Raw genomic sequence first — 18,747 nt, forward strand, 5'->3', positions numbered from 1 at the left:
TTTCAAGGGCAAATCAACCCAGGTTTTTAGCCCAGCTCTGGCCACATGATCCAATCGGCCAGGATTACCACCTCGTTAGGACACTACAGTCACTCATCTCCCTGCCCTGGCCGAGAGCAGCAGGCCCTGGCCACATCAAAGAGAGAAGCTAAAGCCCCTCTCCTCTGGGCTCAGATTAACCTTGGCCAGGCTGCAGTGACAGCTGTGCCCCCCGCACACAGCACAGCCCTGGGGAGGGCTAGGAGGGGATCTCCCTGCATAGGAATCTGCGTCACTTACACTCTCTCCTACGAACAGGAGCCCACGGGGCTCTTGGATCTGGTTTGCAGGCTGCAGGCCTTACAATGGAAAAGCCCTTCCCGTGCTGTTTGGTTGTACAGCGCTGGGCCCTGCTGCTCGGGGAGGTCTTCGGGACATTACCATGGGGCTTGCTAAGAAGCTGCCTTCAGCTCTGGGGTGGTCAGTCACTCAGCACTGCCCGGAGCCCAGCCGGGGAGGGCCCCACGCAGGGATGCAAATGGGGAACATGGCAGCTGTATGCAGCTACGCTGGGTTGGAGCAGCTGTTCTGGTCAGTGGCTGGCTGAGTGAGGGATACAGGGCGTCCTTCGAGGGTCCAAAGAGCAGGAGGCTGCTACAGATCATGACTCTCCCCGGCCTGTGCCGTCCGTCCTTCATGTGCCTTGGCTCGCCAGCTGCAGCGTGGGGGCAGGCGTGGCCCTGCTGCCGTCACCCCCCGCGGGCGAGGGCGTGAAGAGGAAGGCGAAGCCCCGGTCGTACAGACAGAACAGGTTATAGGCCGTCATCGCCAGGGCTGGGAAGAAAGAGAGGCCGAGGCCAAAGCCACGGTAAGCGCTGCCGACATGGAGGCTGATCCAGTAACAGCACCTGCAGCAGAAAGGCAGAGAGTCTGCGAGACGTCCCCTCCGCATGAGGGCTGAGGCTGACGGGTGGCTAGTAGATGTAGCGTGATACAGGGGGACGGGGTGTTTGGAGGCCAATAAGCCTGGACTCCCTGCCCCAGAGAGATTCCACAATTCAAATGAGAACAGGCGTGCATTTGCTTGGGAGGTTAAATAGCCAAGTGGCTGAGGTTGGCTCTGCTGTATCCGGCGCCATCATAGCCTAGCGCATAAGAACCGAGAGAGTCCCGAATCCTGGACGATCTGTTGTGAAATTTACTCCCCTGCCACTCGTTTTACACAAAGCGATTCCTAGCCCAGGCTTTGCTTCCTCTCACCCAGCACCCCACAATCTAATTAACCAGCCAGCCAGTGACCTGCAATAAGGAGTTAACCACTCGGGATCCGGCTCAGAACACGTCTGGAAATACACCAGAGGCTTAGAGGAGCTCACTTGTCTCCGTTACACCAGTGTAGCGCCTATGGCCGCCTACGGGCAGGACATCTCTCTGGGCCCGTCTACGCCAATGGGACGGGAGTTTTGGGAAGGCAGCATGAATCCCTCACAACGGTCCTGATCTATCTCCGCTAGGGAGGGGCTGGACAAGAGACATTTAACGGAGCCTATGTGGGGTACAGATGGGGGTGTGGGGGGAGGGATGGACTAGGTGCATTGTCCCTGCTGCCCGCTGCCATCACTGGGCCCCGCATCTCACCTGCCGATGGAGAAGAGCCCGGCTAGGGTGGGGATGAGGCGCAGATGCTCCTGGGCCAGGAACGTGGCCAGCACCAGCGCGTTCAGGCAGAAGATGACGAACTGCTCCACGGAGCTGGCGATGTACAACTGGTGGAGCAGGACGGGCGGCGAGCGCGTGTCCAGCGGGTCGATGGCCACCGAGCAGAGCTTGGAGACAGCCCCGAACATGATACCTACGGGCAGGGTGGGGGGAGAAGGGACGAGGTTTACATCAGACACCCCAGCCAAAGCCGGCCCCCTTTATGTTTCCGAGTTCCGATTCCAGGCCTCGCCGGGGTCGTGCTGAGACAGAGCAACACTAGGCCAATCGCACCAGATGTTCCCCACCCCCCAAAACTAGCAGCGTAGCACAGCCCTGCCCCACAGGGAGTTAAGGAGACACTCAGACACTCCAGCAATAGGGGGCCATCACTACCCTAGACTGACAGCAGACAGGACTCCTGGGTTCTATCTGCAGTTCTGCCGCTGCGTGTAACCTTTAGCAGTGTGCCTCAGTTTCCCCAGCTGTACAGTGCAACAAATAAGCATCAGTCTGGCTGTAAAGTGCTGGGTGTTATTGTTGCTGATGGATGGAAATAGCTGTCAAAGGACTGGTGGGGTCTACTGGCTGGTGGGGCGCAAGGGCAGGTGCAGTGGGCCCCAGGAGCAGAAGTACAGGAGACGCACCTGGTCCTACATTTAAAGCCGTTGGTTTACACCAGCTTTGTGCCTGGAATTTGGTGCGGCAGCGAGCCTTGTTATTTGCATTGGGGCCGGGGCGAGCTGCTGCAAACAGCACGGGGGGCCTGGGGCACGGGGGCCTCCAACCTGCCAGGGCTGGCCACTGGCTCTTGCCGAACTGGGAGGCCAGCAATGGGCCGGGCACTCGTGCGAACCCTTACCCACGGCCCAAGAAGGGGAAGCCTCGGTTTAGAAGTATTAGAGGGCAGCCAGGCCTCTCTTAGACCTCCCCTGCTCCAGCTGTCGCAATCCATGTCACTCGAAAGTCAGCCCTGCTGCCCAGCTCACACCCCCGCCGTTCCCAGCAGACAGCCTCCTATTTGCAGGGAGATTTTCTCAGCTGAATTCATTCCCCGGTGGATAGGATAAAAAGCCACCACCAAAGAGTCAAGGGCAGGCAAAGCTGGCTGCTCTGCTCTGGCAAGCGCCAGCAGAGGCTCAGAACTGGGTCACTAGGCGGGAGGTGGGGGGGGGGTCCCTTTTGACTCCTACCAGATGCAGATGGGAGTTGTTAGTGCATGCAACACAGGGAGGGAAAATCTCCGACCAGTGCAGCTTCTGGTGGGGCTGGAACCTAGATTGTAAACTCCGGGGCTGGGCTGGGTTTGGACAGAACCTAGCCCCGTGCATCCTGGGCTGTGACTGGGGGCTTCTGGCCGTGCCCGCACTACAAACAATAAATAACTATCGTGGATGGGCAGGGTCACTCAGGGGGCTAGGTTCTGTCCAGAGGTGCACGGCCAACAAGCTCACAAACACAGCAGCCGGGCCATGCCGCCACCCCACCCAGCACACAGCTATGGAACAGGCCAAGATCATTCATCCCCCTGCATGCCCCGGACCGGACGTCTCGGTGCCACAGGTTACCCTGGTGACACGGCCCATAGAAGACCCTAGGTAGGTGCATTAGGTTTAGGGCCCGATCGGACGCTCCTCAGGCCCACGGAGGGGCTAGGCAGCTGGTGCAGCATCTCCCACGCCTCTCTCATTAGAGCAGGAATGCTTTGCTCAGGGATCCTTCCAAAAGCCCATTCCAGCCCCACGGCCCTGTGTTTGCTCCCTGCCCCGCTTGCTATTTACAGAGATAACAAAGGGACCCGGAGGAATTTTCTCTGTAATTAAACCGGCTCCTGAGTGCCTTCCGTGAGACAGGGACAGGGGCTGGGGTCCAGCCATAACGAAGCAGCGCTTAGCAACACTCGTCTCCCCCGCTGAAAGCCCCGAGACAGCAGGGAAACCGTAGCAGTTGCAGAAGCGCCCAGCCCAGCCCAGGGAGGTGGGAGTAGCGGGGCGTGGGAGACGGAGCTCGGGTGGCTGGAGATGGGCGGCAGGCCCAGAGGACATTCCTGGCGTGGCTCAGCTTGGAAAGGTCCCTGTCAGCAGTGGGGACCCTCGGGGGGCTTTGCTGGAATTCAAAACTGCGACACTGCCGTGGGGCGGCCCCATTTCCCCCAGCTCTGTCATGCCCCCTACTCGTGGAATAACCAGCTGTTCTCAGCCACCGGGGAGGGCCTGGGGATGGGTCAGGCCTTCTCCACGGCTTACGAGCAAGGTCTGTGCCGGGGCTGCAGCAGGTGCTGTGACCCACGGTGGGGGGTATTGTGCTCCCGACCTGGAGGTGCTGCCACTCCCCAGGGAGATGTGTGACAGCAGGCTCTAGGGACCATGCCTGCACTGCCGGGGCCACCTCACAGCACTCACTAAGGGCCTGATCCAAACCCATCCCATGGAAACACTCTCATGGCCCTGGGAGCAGGCCCTCAGCACCCGAAGTCCTGCCCCAGCGGCGCTGGCCGCAGCATAAAACCCGGGACAGATTATAACGGAGCTGGTGCCAACGCCCAGGCTGGGAATCAGGAGAGGGACCGTCCCAGAGGGGGCCGGGTAACGAGCGAGGGGAGGCGGCTGCCCACGCCCCGGCCCCGCTTTAGAGGCAGATTTCCATCGCTAGCTCGTTGCACAGCGCAGAGACCCCGCAGCTGGGTGATGTGGAGAATTCAGCCACCCGGCTCCCCCAAGGGCACAGGGGAGGCAAGCGGCTGGCAAAGAAATTACCCGGGGCGGGGACCACGTCTTCCCTCTTCAGCACCACGGCCAGAGCCGGGAGGGCAGGGAAATGAGGAGAGGGCAGAGGGGGACCCCAGCGGCGTGGCAGCTAGATCCGCCACCCCGGCAGCTGGGCCTGCACTGGGCAGATGTGACCGCTACTGCCCCTTGCTGGGGCCCTGGGGGGCGGCTTAGCTGGAGACACCACCCAATATCGGCCCAGCAGGAAGTGGCGGCCTGGATGCCTTAGTGCCTGGTGCTGCAGAGCACGGAGAGTCGCCCGCTGCCCCCGGGGGCTCCAGACCCTCGCACACACAAGGGACAGAGCCACGATGGGTCGGGGGGGGCGGTGCCAGCGGGGTGAGAGCTGGGGTCCCCCTGAAGTGCTGGGGAGGAAGGTGCTATGCCTGCCAGGGGGAGGAGATTCCTTCCTGACCCCTGCCTGGGCCCTGAAGCCTAACGACCCCTGAGCTTACCAAGCAAGATGGGCACCACCGCGATGAGAAGGCAGCGCAGGGCGAAGGCCACGCGGCAGGCCAGGTCCGGACAGAGCGGCGGCTCGAAGGGCAAGAGGCAGTAGAGTCCGTAGAGGATCCAGGGGGCCAGGAGCAGCGAGACGAAGACCGACGCCGCGGCCTTGAGGTGGGAGTTGGTGCAGCAGCTGCAACACTTCCCCAGCGGGCCAGGGGCCGGCTCCTCAGGGCCGGAGGAAACCGGCTCCGCACCCGAGCCGAGGATCGGCTGCTCCTCCCCGGGGGGAGGCCGACCGGCCGCCGGGCGTGCCGGCGCTTCGCCGTGGGGCTGAGCCCGGCGTGGCTCTCCGCTGGCGGGCGGACGCTCCATGCGTTGCACCCTGGCTGTCTCTGCCCCCACCCTGTCCAGGAAGCAGGTCTCCTTGGGCACCGCCACGACCACGCCGTCTCCAGGCTTCGCCCTGCCGGCCTCCCGGGGGATGCAGCCTTCGAACGGAAGGGCGGGTTCTGTGGGATCCATCGCCAGGGGGAGCCTGGGGTCCCCCTGCCCCGTGGAAGGCCCAGCCCCCTGGCTCTGTATCCCCGCCGCCGGCTCAGCCCCTGGCCCCGGGGAGTCCCCCATGGCCAGGCTGAGGGAGGCCCCCTCCTCGGAGGTGGAGTGCAGCTCCTCCAGGGAGGACTCGGGGCTGTCGGAGACGGGCGCCAGGGAGATCTGGGTGTCCAGGTCGAGGAAGGGCGAGAAGGAGAGGCGGCCGGGGTCGATGTCCTGCAGCTGGCTGATGAGGTCAGCAATGGAGTCCTTGACGCTGTCGAACTCCCGCAGCTGGTGGCAGCTGGCTGGGGCCTTGGGGGCGGTCATGGCCGGAGAGGCAGGCTGCAAGGCAGAGACCCGTCAGAGCCCGGGGGAGAGAACAGGGGGTCTGGGCCATTCCCCCCGCACCCGGCAATCACCGGGGCTCATCCACTCTCCTGGCAGGTGGGTCCCAGCAGCCCCTGCTGCACAGAGGGGGAATCCGAGAGACAGAGAGGGGAAGGGTCTTGCCCAAGGCAGCACCACAAGTCAGTAGCAGAGCCCGGGAGAGGAGCTGGCAGTCCTGATTCCCACGCTTGCTTGCTCTAACTATTAGACCCTGCTCCCCTCCGAGCTGGGAAGCCCAGGGGCCCACACCTGCTCTAACCAGTAGGGATCCTGACTCCCAGCCCCTTGTTCTAACCACTAGACAACCCCCCCCCTCGTTTGCTTATTGCCTTTTCCCAGGACTAATCTCTCCCAGCAACGTTTCTCATGGGGGGTAGAGCGTGAACAGGACATTCGATCTGGTGCCTGAAAAGCGGCTCCCACCACAGTTCTGTTGGGGGCGGGGGGAGGGAGCGGAGCTCCGTGTCACATGTGGGGCAGGAAATGTCCCCCAGGGGCTGTGACAGCATTTGTCCCGGGGGATAGCTGTTGGGATCACTTCTCTCCCTAGGGTCAGGGCTGGGGGCTCAGTTCTCTCACCTGTCCGAAGAAACAGGCCTCGGCCTTCCGAGGTAACGTCTCCTCTGGCAGCCTGAAGCCACAGCTGAGACTCTGGAGCCGGACGGACGCTGCCACCTATGGGGAAAGTGCTGTGGAGTCCATAGAGCCCTCCTGCCCCACAGCCTGCGAAGGGGGCAGCCCGATTGCAGTCTGGATTTCCGACACCGCAGGGTCCAGGTCTGACTGGAGCCAGGGGCCGGGAAAAGTCGATGATCCTTCTTGGCAGGGGGCAGAGATTCTGGGAAAGGCTCAGCTCCTCAGACCGCCCCAGCCCCCTAGGGAATGGCTTCATCTGAGGGCTGAAGGGGGCAGGGCACGTTGGGTGGGGACTTCCCCACAGCTTGCTCTCTAGCATCGTACACACCCTGTTGTCAGAGGGGTCACGGGCTCCCGGCAGCAAGCCCCATCCTACAGGTTCGGTGGGAGCTCTGTCTGCACCAGGACTGCAGGATGGAGCCCCCTGGGAATTGGGGGGGGGGTTATAAATTGACCCCTGAGCAGCAATTTCCCCCAAATCTAAGACAGAACTTGTCCCTCCCCCAACATGGGAGCCGGGGGCCCTACGGGGTGCAGCCCATGGGCTGGGGGCTCCCCATGGCCCAGCCAGGGGCTGTGTGCCTATAACAGGGGACCCCGTCGCTGCCGTGGGGCAGAGCACACGTGACGTGAGCCCACAGGTGCGGCGTGGCTGGGACGCGGGAACTGCCACGGTGCACAGATCGAGGTGCGGCCCATCCCCGCTGCCAGCCCGACGCCCCGCAACGCGCCCAGATGTGCAATGTTACCCCCCCCCCCCCCCGGCTCCCCAAAGACATCGGCTCCAGCCCCTGTGTAGGGATCTGGGGAGACACCTTGTGGGTTCAGGACAGGCTCAGCATTAGCTGGGCTGGGGGGGCAGCACGGGGGGGGTCAAAGGAGGGCAGGGCTCCTAAGCAAACAGGTCTCATTGTGGTCCGTGTATCGGAAAAAGCAGAGCCCCTCCAGCAGCAGCCCCACTGCTGGGAAATTAAATCAACCCCCCCCCCCCATGTGCGCAGGGGGAGGGGACACCACAGCACAGGCCCAGCCAAACATTTCACCTCGGCCCCCCCGTTGGGGAAACGGGGTGACGTGTCCCCCCCCCCCCCCGGATCTCCGCTGCCCCCACCCAGCCCCCCATGCTGCCGGAAAGCAGAGAGGAGACATTTCAGTCGCCCCCCCGCAGCCCGTGTCCCGGGGGGGGGAGCCCCAGGCAAAGCCCGACCCCGGGGGCCCCCTGCCAGGTTAGACGAGGGAAGAATCGCCCCGCAACTCTGCTGGGACGGGGGGTGGGGTGGGGGGGAAATGGGGGGCGGCTGTTGGGTTAGGAAAGGGCCACTGGGAACAGAGGCACAGCGCCCAGACAGCAAATAGGTTTGAACCGGGCCCCCCCATGGCCCCCCCGCCCCACCTCCTCCACTGCCCCACAGCCTCCCCCCGCTCCCCTCCTCCGGCCCCCGGACCTGCCCCCACTTTCCACATAACCCCCCGCCTGCCCCCCAGAGCCCTCCCCCAGCTACCTCCCTCGCCTCCTGCGCCCCCCGACTCACCGCCCGGCTGCGGGCTCCGCTGCAAGTTTGAATGGAAACGGGAGTCAGGTTTCGTGCCTGCCTCGCCCACCCCCGCCCGGCCCCGCCCCGCCAGCAGGGCCGCCCCCGGGCGCTCCCCTGCCCCACACCGCCCCGCGCGGGGGGCAGGAGCAGCCGGGGATCCCCAAGCGCTTTGCAGACGCCCCTTCGTGCGTCCTGGGGCCCGATTCTGCACCGCTCACACCGCTGTGGGTAAGGGCACGGATCAGGGCCTTCCCAGCTCTGCCCATGAGCAGTGGGTGAGCGGCCCCGTGCCTCAGTTTCCCCCTCTTGCCCCCAGGCTGTAAGATCTTCTGTAGCCCGCGTAGCACAAGGGGGGAGGCGTGGGGGGGCTGTTCCTGTAATACAAATACTAGACAGGGAAACTGAGGCACCAAGGAAAAGTGACTTGAAGAGAACCCCACAGCCCAGCAAGTCCCCATGGCCGAGCTGGGATCGGGTCTGCCTCTGCCTGGCTGCTCCTACGCAACCCGCTCCTTTCTAAGTAGCGCCAGCCCTTTAGCAGTGACCCGATCACCCTCCATGTCCCGACCCAGGAAGAGACGGCGAACATCCGAGGGCTCCTCCATCCAGCCGGCCCAGGCAGAGCACGGTACAACAGCTGGAAGCAGACACTCAATAAACCCAGCCTAGACAGACGAGGCAGTGAGAGGAATGAACCACTAGAACAAACTTCACCCGCCCTGGAGGGGTACAGCTGAAGTTCTTACCTTATAAAATGAGCTAGCTCGGCCACCAGCTAGGGCTCGATCCAGGAATTGCCAGCCAGAGGGCACCGGTCTGTGCTCTGCGGATGTTCCTAACGGCCCCTGCTGGGCTTAGATTTTATGAACTCAGCATCCAAAAACCAGCAGCAGGGGAATGTAACCAGGGCTCAGGGGACCGCTCCCTCTGCAGCGCTCCCCTTTCAGAGCATCCAGCTCAGACTGCACTGCTTGGGCAGATAACGACCCTGAGCGTGCCTTGGGTGTACAGGGAGAGAGAGCGTCCTCGCCCCTGCACAGGACTGACCTGGTTAAAGCTGGGTCTCTCCCTGCACATCCATCCAGGCCTGATTTTAACTGGCATAGCACGTTCCCTCCCTAGATCTCACAGCATGGTGGGCCAGGTTAACTCTATTTGACAGATGGGGAAACTGAGGCACAGAGATTCAGTGACTTGCCCAAGTCCATCCACAGAGTCTGTGGCAGAGCCAGGAATCAAGCCCAGGTCTCTTGAATCTTAAATCGCCCCACGTCCATCCTTCTGGCAGGACAGCACCATGGGCCCCGGGGCTGCTTTTCTGCCTGTGTCAGAGCTGCATTGTTCCCTGACACCTTCCCCTAACAGCAGGACCCTGGGAGGAGCTGGCTGTAGCCAAGTGAGCCAGGCTCTGGCCTGTCTCCTAACTCAGCATCAAGTGCAACCGGCTTCTTGGGCTCATGCTTGCAGCTCCTTTGCTCCCATGGTGCTTTTGGAAGACGACGGTGCACAGCCAGCCCCCGTGAGCGGAACACGTGAGTGCCCGTCTAGAGCTGGGGGGACACCACAGCACAGAGAGGCAGAGATTTGCTCAAGCTCCCCCAGCAAATCCCTGGTAGAGAAGCCAGCCCCCATCCCTGGCCTGCCAGCACACTGGACAGAACCCAGCTGGCCTGACACCGGTGGGGTTGTAGAGCAGGGTGAAGCACTCCGGTCCAGCCCAGGTTTCTCACTGCACGGCGCTGGGCTCGGAGCAGCTTTCTGCAGGATGCATGGCCTAGGGACAGCTGAGATTTCTCACTGCCTAGTACTGCTTCCCCCCTGCATTGACTAGGGGCGGCTGCTGGCTCTCCTGCCCCTGCCCCCTAATCATTGCTTTGAAAGCTGGGCTGAACTCTTCCAGGAGGGGGGGAGCTAAGGGCCTCTCTGACAACAGCCCCCTTTGTCTGGCAGCCGCCACGTGCTCTGTGTTGAGAGCCCAGCAGAAAGTGGGACTGAGGATAGAGTTACACCAGCCAGTGACAGGATCCGGCTGGATCCCGCTGAGGGGGACAGATGGGCTGCGTGTGCAGGCAGCTAGCGACCACTAGGCAAAGCCGGGCGGCTATGGAGCCCCTGGAGCCTTCCCACCTCCAGCTGCTGGGGTTTGCAGCCCCGTCTGCATGGAGGAATGAGGCCGGCAGACAGGATTTCTACTGCCCAGCCAGAAAGAGCCACTCTGCCCCTGGACCTTGGGATTGAGCCAGTGCTGACTGTGGGAGGGGGCTGCCCCAGCTCCCTGCACCCCCCACAGCTCCTAGAACTGGATAGGCCCCCTCAACCCAAGCCCCCCCACTTCCCAATGGCTGGAAAGGGCATCTAGGTCCCAGCTCAGTAACCCTCCCTTCCCAGACCCCACAGCCTGGGGCAGGGGCCGTAGGTGGGGGAGTGAAGCTGGTATCTCTGCACCCCCTGGGGCTGGTTCAGGAGCTTCCAGGTACCCAGCCAGGGCCCCACACCAGCTCCAGCAAGAGGCATCACTTCCAGGGGGAAACGTAGGCCTATTCCAGCCATTGGCAGCCAGAAAGCAGGAGGGTTACACCCCCGCCCACCCCACCTGGAGCCAGGCAGGGTTTCCCTGGTCAGCAATGGGGCAGATTGTCCCTGCAGGGGTACCAGGTACTGAATGGTACATGACCTGTGCCCCCCATCGAGAGCTTCACCAGGCTGGAGCTGCCTCCAACCCAGCAGCCCTTTGGCGCCAGCAGTGAAGAGTTTCCCTCTTGCACGTTATGCTGAGTAGGACTGAGCCCCTGGCACTAAAGCAGGCAGCTGGGGGATGGGGGGGGGGTGTTACAGCAGCACAGCAGGGATATGTAGCTGGTTTTAGTTTATTAAATTTGTGGTTACAAATAAGAAATTTTCAACAAAAAAACCAACCAACCAAACCACCCCGAAGTGACAAAAACCCCAGCTGGGAATCTCGGCACAGGGCCCCTAGACAGGGAGAGCGCACCCCACAGAACCCTGGCACCCACCCCAGCTTGGCAGAGCCAGGCACAAGAGCCGCGTACCTGCCTTGCAGACAGACGATCATGAGGGAGGCCTCTGGGGCAGGGAGGGAGGAACATCAGTTTAACGTGGAAAGAGCCACTTGTCCCATCGGAGTTGGAGGGTCCAAGGCTGAGCCAGCCCCGCCAGCTCCTTGGCCCCAGGAGATCAGTTACTGCTCTGACATTTGTGGCTCACTGCGGTCCCCAGACTATATGAACAGAGTGCCAGGATCCCAGGGGGGCCTAGGCTGGCCCGCTCACCCGAGCGGCTCAGTTCCCAGTACAGTGGGGAGGCATGTTGGCAAGACAGTGGCATGCCGCAGATCTAAAAGCCAAAGCCGGCTGCAAGTCCCGCTCCTCCTATCAGGGACACATTGCCCCTTCCCGGCTTACAGCTCAGATCTCCTGCCAGGACTCAGCCAAGCTCAATAAACCCCTGGAGTGACTACAGGAAAATGCCTGGCTTGCTGTCCACTGACCCACCCAGGGAGCAGATTGAGAGGCTGAGAGTTATTGAGGCCAGAAGACAAGTGCAGAGTTGGAAGAATTTCAGGAGATAAGCCACAAAGACACACAAGAGGCAGGTGCAAACGTACCACTAGAGAAATCTGAGCAGCAGGCAGAGATCCACAAACCAGCTCCCACAGGCCCAGGCCCCAGCACACTGAGATGCTAGACTGTAGCCACACCGGGACTACAAGTCTTAAATGCAAGCCTCTGGCTGCCAAACTGCTTGGAAGGTTTAAAAAAAAATCTGTTTTAAGGACACATGTTTCAAAGCCAGTGCAAACGGCCCAGCATCAGGCGATGACAATTGTTGGGTGGCCAAGATCCACAGGGAAGTTGTTGCTTTAAAATGAGACAAAAGGAAGCTTCCCTCTGCAGTTTGAAGAGCAGCAAATAAGTAAAGGGGAAACTTCCAAAGGATCTTAGTTTGGGTTAATATATAGACCAAGATTTTCTTAATGAACCAATCCAGGTGCCCATCTGGGAGACATTAAAGGGGCCTGAATTATCAGAGGGTGGGTGAAAACAAAGTCAGGCTCCTTTGAGGGATTCTCAAGTTGGACCCCCTCCCAAAATTGAGGTACTCAAAGGCACTGGTAACTCCCGCACTGTCGCTCTGGAAAGCTGGGGGTCAGATCTGGATTTCCACTTAAGATGCTGGGCACACGCTTTAGGAAGCTGCCCTCTGTGCTCACGTGAATGATGTTCATGCTCCGCTTTCCCAAGGGCTGTACGTGGAAGAGGAGCTAAAGTTCGCCTGTCTCTCCCCTTCGCGGATATTGCTGCTGACTGGCGCTGGACAGCAATGCTGTCTGAGGATAAAGCTGGCATCCGAGCAGCCCGTCAGGAGAGGCTTCTGGGAAGAGTTTTTCCTTCCACACTTAGTCCCCGGGCTGACCTCAGTCTACAGCCAGCAGCCTGCAGAGACGGTATTTCCTCCGGATCTCGGTGCGGACATCGCCCTGTGACAAGGGATTGCAGAGGGTTAGCTCAGGGGAGTGTGGCACAGCCCAGCCACAAGGATCCCCCACGAGGCAGGGGAGTCAAACTGGGACCTCCTGCTACTGCAAAGCCACTGCTCTGCTAACAGGCTGCAGTAGTAGGTTGTTTCCCCCCCCCAGTGGCTGGTGCACTGAAGGAGAAGAGGCAGATGTTGCCCACTCTGCCACTGCATTACAGGGCCTTTCTTTCCTAAAGAGATGAACAGCACCCAACTTTCACGGCTAACGGGAGCTGATCACGCCATGTTATTGGTCCATCAGTTCCCCTCGGTTTGCGCTGCGGAGTCTCCGCAGAAACAGGGCACACATGGGGGCAGTGCCCATGAATGGCCAGAACCATCGGGATCCCAGCAAGCCCCTTCCTCAGCCGGGTTGGAAGGACATGGACCAAGCTGGCTCGGAGCTCCGGCCTCCTTACCCCTTGGCTGAGCTTCCCAAGCAGTGGGACGACACGCAGCAGCTCCTCGTCCTGGCGGTCTCCCAGCCAGCTGGGGATTGGGAGCCAGTTGGAAATCTGCAGAAAAGGAAGAAGGCTCAGTCGTGCGAGAACCTGTCAGCCCTGCTGAGCAGGCTGCAGTTCGCTAGGAGAGTGCTGAGAGGTCAGAGATCCCAGGAGAAGGGGGGGGGGGGGAAGAATGTGTCAAATCCTCCTAGACATGTTGGGCTGAAGGAACCCCGAGAAGTTGTCCAGTCCCACTCCTCTGCACCGAGGCAGGGCAAAGTCAGAGAGTCTCCACCATCCACGACAGGTGTTCGTCCAACCCGTTCTTAAAACCACCACCGAGGGGGATTCCACCACCTCCCTTGGAAGCCTCATGGGACCCAAGAGATCTACCCTCCCCGTTTGACAGTGAGCTGCTGAGAACCACTCCTGGAGAACAACCTACTGCACACCAGCCCTCTAGCAATGTCAGCTGGATTGCATTGCCCTGGTTTGAGTGTCAGGGGAGATTGCGTCAAAAGCCTTATTTAAAAAGAGCCAAGATCATGTCTATCTCCCCCCTCCAGACTTGCTCTGCAAAGCCCCATTCCCATGAAAAGGGGGCACTCGGCACCAGTTTGCCTGGCTGTGGGCAGGACATAGACCCCCGCAGGACCTCAGCTGGGAAGGACGTGATGTTCAGATCGAGCAGTGAAGACTATGGTCTTTAGGAGACTGAAGAACGTGTAGGTTTCTAATGCCCCTGACACTTGGGGTGTTTGCTTTCAGGGGAAAGCCAGAGAGGCGGTGTCGAATCGAGTCAGGAGGTCGGGGGTGATAATCATACCGGGGCAATGTTTCACGGCCCGCTTTCAGCAGCCGTGCCTTGCTGTGTATTGTTTAGCCGCTCCATCGCTCTCCAGAAGTGGCTGCATTCCAGCAGCAGGGGGTGCGATGGTTTGCAACGCACCGTGGGAACCTTGATGGATGAAAGGGGCTAAAATAACGAGCCTCTTATGCTTTTAGACGGGAAGCTCGCCTCATCTGTGCCCTGTGTGACATTAACAGGTCACTCCCCATGGGAGGTAGGGGCAGGCCTCTGACCAGCTGCAGAGCATATGGGGGGGTGGGGGGGAAAAGATGATCCAGCAGAGGGTCACAACTGCCTTCACATCCCTCCTGGGCAGGCAGAGCAATGCCCGATGCATCCAGTCCCCCACCTCCTGGTGGAGTTGATGGTGGAAGGGGAGCACCCCACACACACAGTTACCTGGTAAGGGAATCCTTGGAGGGAGTCGTGCAGTGCCACCGTCCTGGCCAGGTCTCTCTCCAGGATGGAGAAGTCCTTCACGTAGTAACCCCGGACGCAGAGGCAGTCCTGCTGGTAGAGGCGGTGCCTGGAAGAGAGAGGCCAGGGCAGGATAAGAGTTCCTGAGTGGGGGCAGGGAGGGGACACATGCGTCTTGCCTGGGACATCACCTGATCAGCTTCTTCTGAGGGTCCAAGACATCCAGGATCTTCTCTGCGTAGTCCTGCTTCGCGGTGGTGAAGACAAAGATCTGGGAAAGGAGCAAGAGCAGGGTGGGGGAAACCTGCTCCCCCACTGTAGCGTCGGAGCAGCTCCCAAGGCCCCCCCTCTACTCTTTCCCCACCTGTTTTACCAATGGGGAACCAGAGGCGTGGGGAGATGAACTGACCTGGTCACACAGGGGGGCAGTGGCAGAGGGGGCTTGACCCCAGGCCAGGAAGTTCCTCTTTAGTCCAGAGATGAGCCCCAGCCACCCATCCCCTCCCCAGCCAGACAAGCTCACAAGTATCCCAATTCCAGCCTGGCTTTGGATCTGGATTCTGCAGCTGGGTCCCCTCCCTACTGCAGGTCTCCTAGTGCATCCCTTCCTCCCGCTCAGCGAGCATCATTATTCCCTTTGCCCCCACACCCAGCAGAGCCAGGGTGCTGCATGGCCATCTGAGAGAGGGGCCCAGGAGGTACCTCATAGGCTTTGGAGACGGTTTCCAGAAACTCCTGCACGTGGGGACGCATCTTCATGTAAACCTGAAGGGAACCAGGGGTCAGGAAGCAGGGATCAGCAATAATTGGCCCAGCCCCTGCACTGCAACCCCCCCCCCCTCCCCAAACCCTCCAACAGCTTCTCATTCAGCACCAGAGACCACAGAAGTGGCAGATCAGCTCAAAGGCCCATCAAACCATGGACCCAGTCTCCAGGAGCAGTGACTCTAGATGTTCCAGAGGATGGAGCAGTTTCCTGATGTGCAGGACAAGCCCATGCCTTCCTGACCCCCATGCAGGGGTTGGGCTTGTGCCCTGAAGCATGAGGATCAGCAGCTAGTGCTGTTTGGATTTGAGCCACCACAGCTACAGATTACAAGTTAATATTCTTCCCCCCACCCCCCACTTCCGACTGGCTGGGAGAGACAATGGAGGCATCCCTCCGTGGGTCTGATCGTCATGGGAGGGCTGGGGAAATGGACAGAGGTGGGGAGGCCAGGTTAACAACGTGGCTCTTGATCTCCATCTAGTGGGTGGATTATGGACAGAGGATCATTGCAGCCACGGCAGTTTCTGTTTAGCAGCTCACACAGCAAGAGGCTGGTGCCAGGCACTAACCTGATAAGCGTCCCCTTGGAAGTCCGTGAGGAAGGTGCAATCGGCATCCTCGCTGGATGTCAGGGAGCAGCGGACCAGGGTCCCCTCCTAGGAGCAGGGAGGAAGGAGCATCTTTAGCCCCCCACCCCCACGAGCAAGGCCCCACGGCAGCACCCTGAGCAGACGTGGCAGCCAGGAAGCACCATACAGTGGCACCCAACCCGCCATGGGGATTTGGCGCCCCTCGGGCAGGCCTGATCACTGCCCAGATCCGCCCTGCTCACCAGCTCCAGGACCAGCGTGCTCTCAGGGGTGCTGCGTGTCTTGATGGGAATTTCTCTCCTGGAGGGCCTCTGGCTGGATGCGCGGGGCAGGGCCTTGTGGAGGAAGCTGGACGGGAGGGAAGCAAAGAAACGGGATCGGAGCTTAAGGGTTAGAGCCACACACCACCACCACTCCCCCGGACACGGGGAAGGCGGCTGGTGGGAGGGCAAGTGCCATACTCACGGGCTCCAGGCAACGGTTTCCTCAGGCTCATCCAGTGGGAGGTCCCCGAAGTAGACAACGCCCCCCATCGGCTGAGCCCTGGGCTTCCCTTTCGGGGCCCGAGGGCTCTCTGACTCTGTGGGAACAAACAGGCCTGGCATGTGGCCAGCAACTAGGACTTTAGGCTAACCGATGGGGCACCACCCAGAGCCTATGGGCCAGGGCTGAGGGGCCCAGTCCAGCCAGCGCCCACGTGGCAAATGTCTTCGCTGAGGCCCCAGCGTCACCTGCGTCGGCCTCCCGCCCCCGGTCCGAACCCTGGGCCTCCCGATACTCAGCAACCGCTCGAGCCAAGGGCAGATCCAGCGCGAAGGCTCCTTGACGTCAGACCCAAGCACCTTGGCTGGGGGCAGCCGGCCTCACACACCAGCCCTGAGGCTGGGCACAGGCTCCGGGAAGTCCCGGTCGTCAGGCGCCCAGCCAGCTTCACTTACCCTCCATGCCCAGGGGAGAGAAGCAGACGATGCCCGGCGAGGGACCCTGCAGGAGAGCGGCCTGGCTTCCCGGGCTGGACGGGCCCTGTTCAAAATGCACCTTCCCGGCCCTTCCCGCCAGCGGGGTCCCGGGCTCTGCGGGAGGCAAAGGTGGTTACAGCTTGCAGGAGGGGGGGGGACCCACAGAAGAGTGCTGGGTGGGCACTCAACACCCCTGGGGGGCGTGGGCTCGACAGGACACCATCCTGAGCTCCTCACCTGCGGTGCCTACCACTCGCCAGCCTCTCGACCGGCTCTTCCCCCCTCTGGGGGCGCTTGCCTTCGGAGCCGGCGGACCCAGCTCCTCCACATCCTGGCTGAAGGATTTCTTCACCCGGGGCGTGATCTTACCCGAGCGGAGCATCATGGTGCAAGCGAGCAGCTAGGAGGCAGGGAGGAGAGACAGAACAACCCAGACCCTTCAAACAAAAGCCATCCTGAGCTTCTAGCTGCCAGCGGGAACAGGTTCACTAACACCCAGGCCCTTCTCCAGCGCCAGCGCCCCAGGGATCTCTAAGTGCTTCACAAATGGTAATGGACCCTCAGCGTAGGGCCTGCCAGTCTAGATCAGACCAGGAGCCCATCTAGCCCGGCATCCCGGCTCCAGCCGTGACCAGAACTGGATGCTTCAGAGAAAAGCACCAAAAAACCCCCAACCAATTGGCTCCAGGGATGTCAAGGGCAGAAATCCCCCTCCAGCCCCTTACGTTCAGCTAATGCTTTTGGAAAAAATTCCCTCTATTCCCTGGCATTGACAGACCCTAGCAAGTCACCCGCCCAGGGGATCCATGCGTTATTCGATCCCAGGAGCTGCAGCACAGCTCGGGACAGAGTCGCCCCCAGACATAGGGACCAAAGCCTTGGAAAGGAGCATTTCAAGCCAGCAGGGCAACCAGCAAGTGCCTCTGGAGCCACTTCGAAGGAGAAAGGGGCCCAGGCCCCAGAGGAAGGGAATCATGCCCTCCCGCACGCTCCACAACAGCATTCAGAGACCCCTACACCCCAGGCAGGGCCCGACAGAGTCACCAGCGCCAGGAGCTGGCGGTGCAACCCCAGCCGCAGCATAGGCCGAGGAATGAGTGGCTCACGGAGCCCACGTCTCCCTCTAAGCAGGGCATGGCTTGTTCCAGGGCAGAGGGACCCCGGCCATCTTCACGGGGAGGCCGCAATGCAATGATGTGCCCGCTTCAGATAGAAGTGGTCGCTCTGCCCTAGCGCCAGCCTCCAGGACCGCCACAGGCACTGGGGTATTGCTGCCGTGCTGCGCTGGCGCATCCCCTGGCGGCAGGAACAGGGGCTTCGCTGGCCATCAACCCCCAGCCCCGGGATTTACCAGCACTCAGAACGCATCACGCCAGCAGCATCGCCCGGCCATGGGGCGCTAGCATGAATGGCTGCCCAGGGAGCAGAGCAGCAGAGAGCCAGGACTAGGGACCATCGGGCACAGGGCCAGGGACCATCGCCCCTCACTAGTCTCAAACAGAGTGAGACACCTGCCCACAGCAGGACGCAGCCCGCAAGCAATGCTAGTCAGCCCGCTTCCCCAATGTCACATGGAGGAACAGAGCCCGGAAGCTAAGCTGGGGAGCCTGGGCTGCTCTGATAAAGACACCCAGGCTGCTTCCAGCTTTCTGTAACCAGCAACAGGGGACCCAGAAAAAGAGCAGCTCATTGCAACAAACTGGGGCTCCCAGTTACTGGAGAGCCAGCATTTCAGCCACGTCTCCCTGGGGCCTGAAGAGCTGCTGGGGAAGACGCATGGGACTCACCTGGCCTGGGGGGCACAGCACAGCAGGGCCAGGAGATGTAGAGGGAAAGGCCCCCAGGAAGCTGTTTTATTGGCAGGGTCCATTAGTAATAATGCAGCCCAGCTGGGCCTGTAGGGAAAACAGGTGCATTTAAAGGGACGGGAGCTCTTTCTAAAAAAGCAGCCACTAGCCCTCAACCCTGACCCATTGCTGCTATTCCAATCTTGGGTCACCCCCCCCCCCCCCCAGCCCTGGTAATGCCTCTCAACCCTGACCGGCAGGGACCTATTCCAGTGTGGAGCCCGCCACCACCAGTTCTGCAGATGCCCCACCACCCCAACACACAGCCCCAGCCCCCCATCCCAGTCCTGGGCTTAGTCAGCAGCAGCTGCCCGGCATGCCAGTCGGTGTGGTGTTTTTCCTGCTACCA

At 61.1% G+C, this 18,747-nt stretch overlaps 2 protein-coding genes across 2 annotated transcripts; both read right to left on the reverse strand.

The window, feature by feature from the left end:
• Positions 1-42: 42 nt before the first annotated feature.
• LOC137160784 (transmembrane protein 79-like) lies at positions 43-6,881 on the reverse strand. Its single transcript, XM_067559636.1, has 4 exons — positions 6,396-6,881; positions 4,901-5,771; positions 1,618-1,831; positions 43-887 (listed from the first exon to the last, which is right to left on the reverse strand). Exons 2-4 carry the CDS (start codon positions 5,754-5,756, stop codon positions 674-676), a joined length of 1,284 nt encoding a protein of 427 aa, XP_067415737.1. The 5' UTR covers positions 5,757-5,771; positions 6,396-6,881; the 3' UTR covers positions 43-673.
• A 3,499-nt stretch (positions 6,882-10,380) lies between these two features.
• On the reverse strand, positions 10,381-18,387 carry LOC137160789 (CTD small phosphatase-like protein 3). The gene is made up of 11 exons (XM_067559648.1): positions 18,339-18,387; positions 16,789-16,951; positions 16,531-16,665; positions 16,058-16,172; positions 15,835-15,940; positions 15,572-15,658; positions 14,936-14,998; positions 14,425-14,504; positions 14,216-14,342; positions 12,943-13,038; positions 10,381-12,485 (listed from the first exon to the last, which is right to left on the reverse strand). Exons 2-11 carry the CDS (start codon positions 16,934-16,936, stop codon positions 12,423-12,425), a joined length of 1,020 nt encoding a protein of 339 aa, XP_067415749.1. The 5' UTR covers positions 16,937-16,951; positions 18,339-18,387; the 3' UTR covers positions 10,381-12,422.
• Positions 18,388-18,747: the final 360 nt, after the last annotated feature.

This window comes from Emydura macquarii, unplaced genomic scaffold (genome assembly GCF_026122565.2).
Source record: "Emydura macquarii macquarii isolate MOO-44397 ecotype Brisbane River unplaced genomic scaffold, CSIRO-AGI_Emac_v2 contig_306, whole genome shotgun sequence".
Lineage (NCBI taxonomy): Eukaryota > Metazoa > Chordata > Testudines > Chelidae > Emydura > Emydura macquarii.

Bases quoted from the DNA above. Each gene is read 5' to 3' on its own strand.
- LOC137160784 (XM_067559636.1), bottom strand. From the start codon at position 5,756: ATGACCGCCCCCAAGGCCCCAGCCAGCTGCCACCAGCTGCGGGAGTTC. The intron at 1,832-4,900 runs GTAAGCTCAGGG...CCCTGCCCGTAG, and splicing joins GGTGGTGCCCATCTTGCTTG to GTATCATGTTCGGGGCTGTC. The intron at 888-1,617 runs GTGAGATGCGGG...TTTCTGCTGCAG, and splicing joins GGGCTCTTCTCCATCGGCAG to GTGCTGTTACTGGATCAGCC.
- LOC137160789 (XM_067559648.1), bottom strand. From the start codon at position 16,936: ATGATGCTCCGCTCGGGTAAGATCACGCCCCGGGTGAAGAAATCCTTC. The intron at 15,659-15,834 runs GTGAGCAGGGCG...CCCTGCTCCTAG, and splicing joins GCACGCTGGTCCTGGAGCTG to GAGGGGACCCTGGTCCGCTG. The intron at 14,999-15,571 runs GTTAGTGCCTGG...GGTTCCCTTCAG, and splicing joins TCCAAGGGGACGCTTATCAG to GTTTACATGAAGATGCGTCC.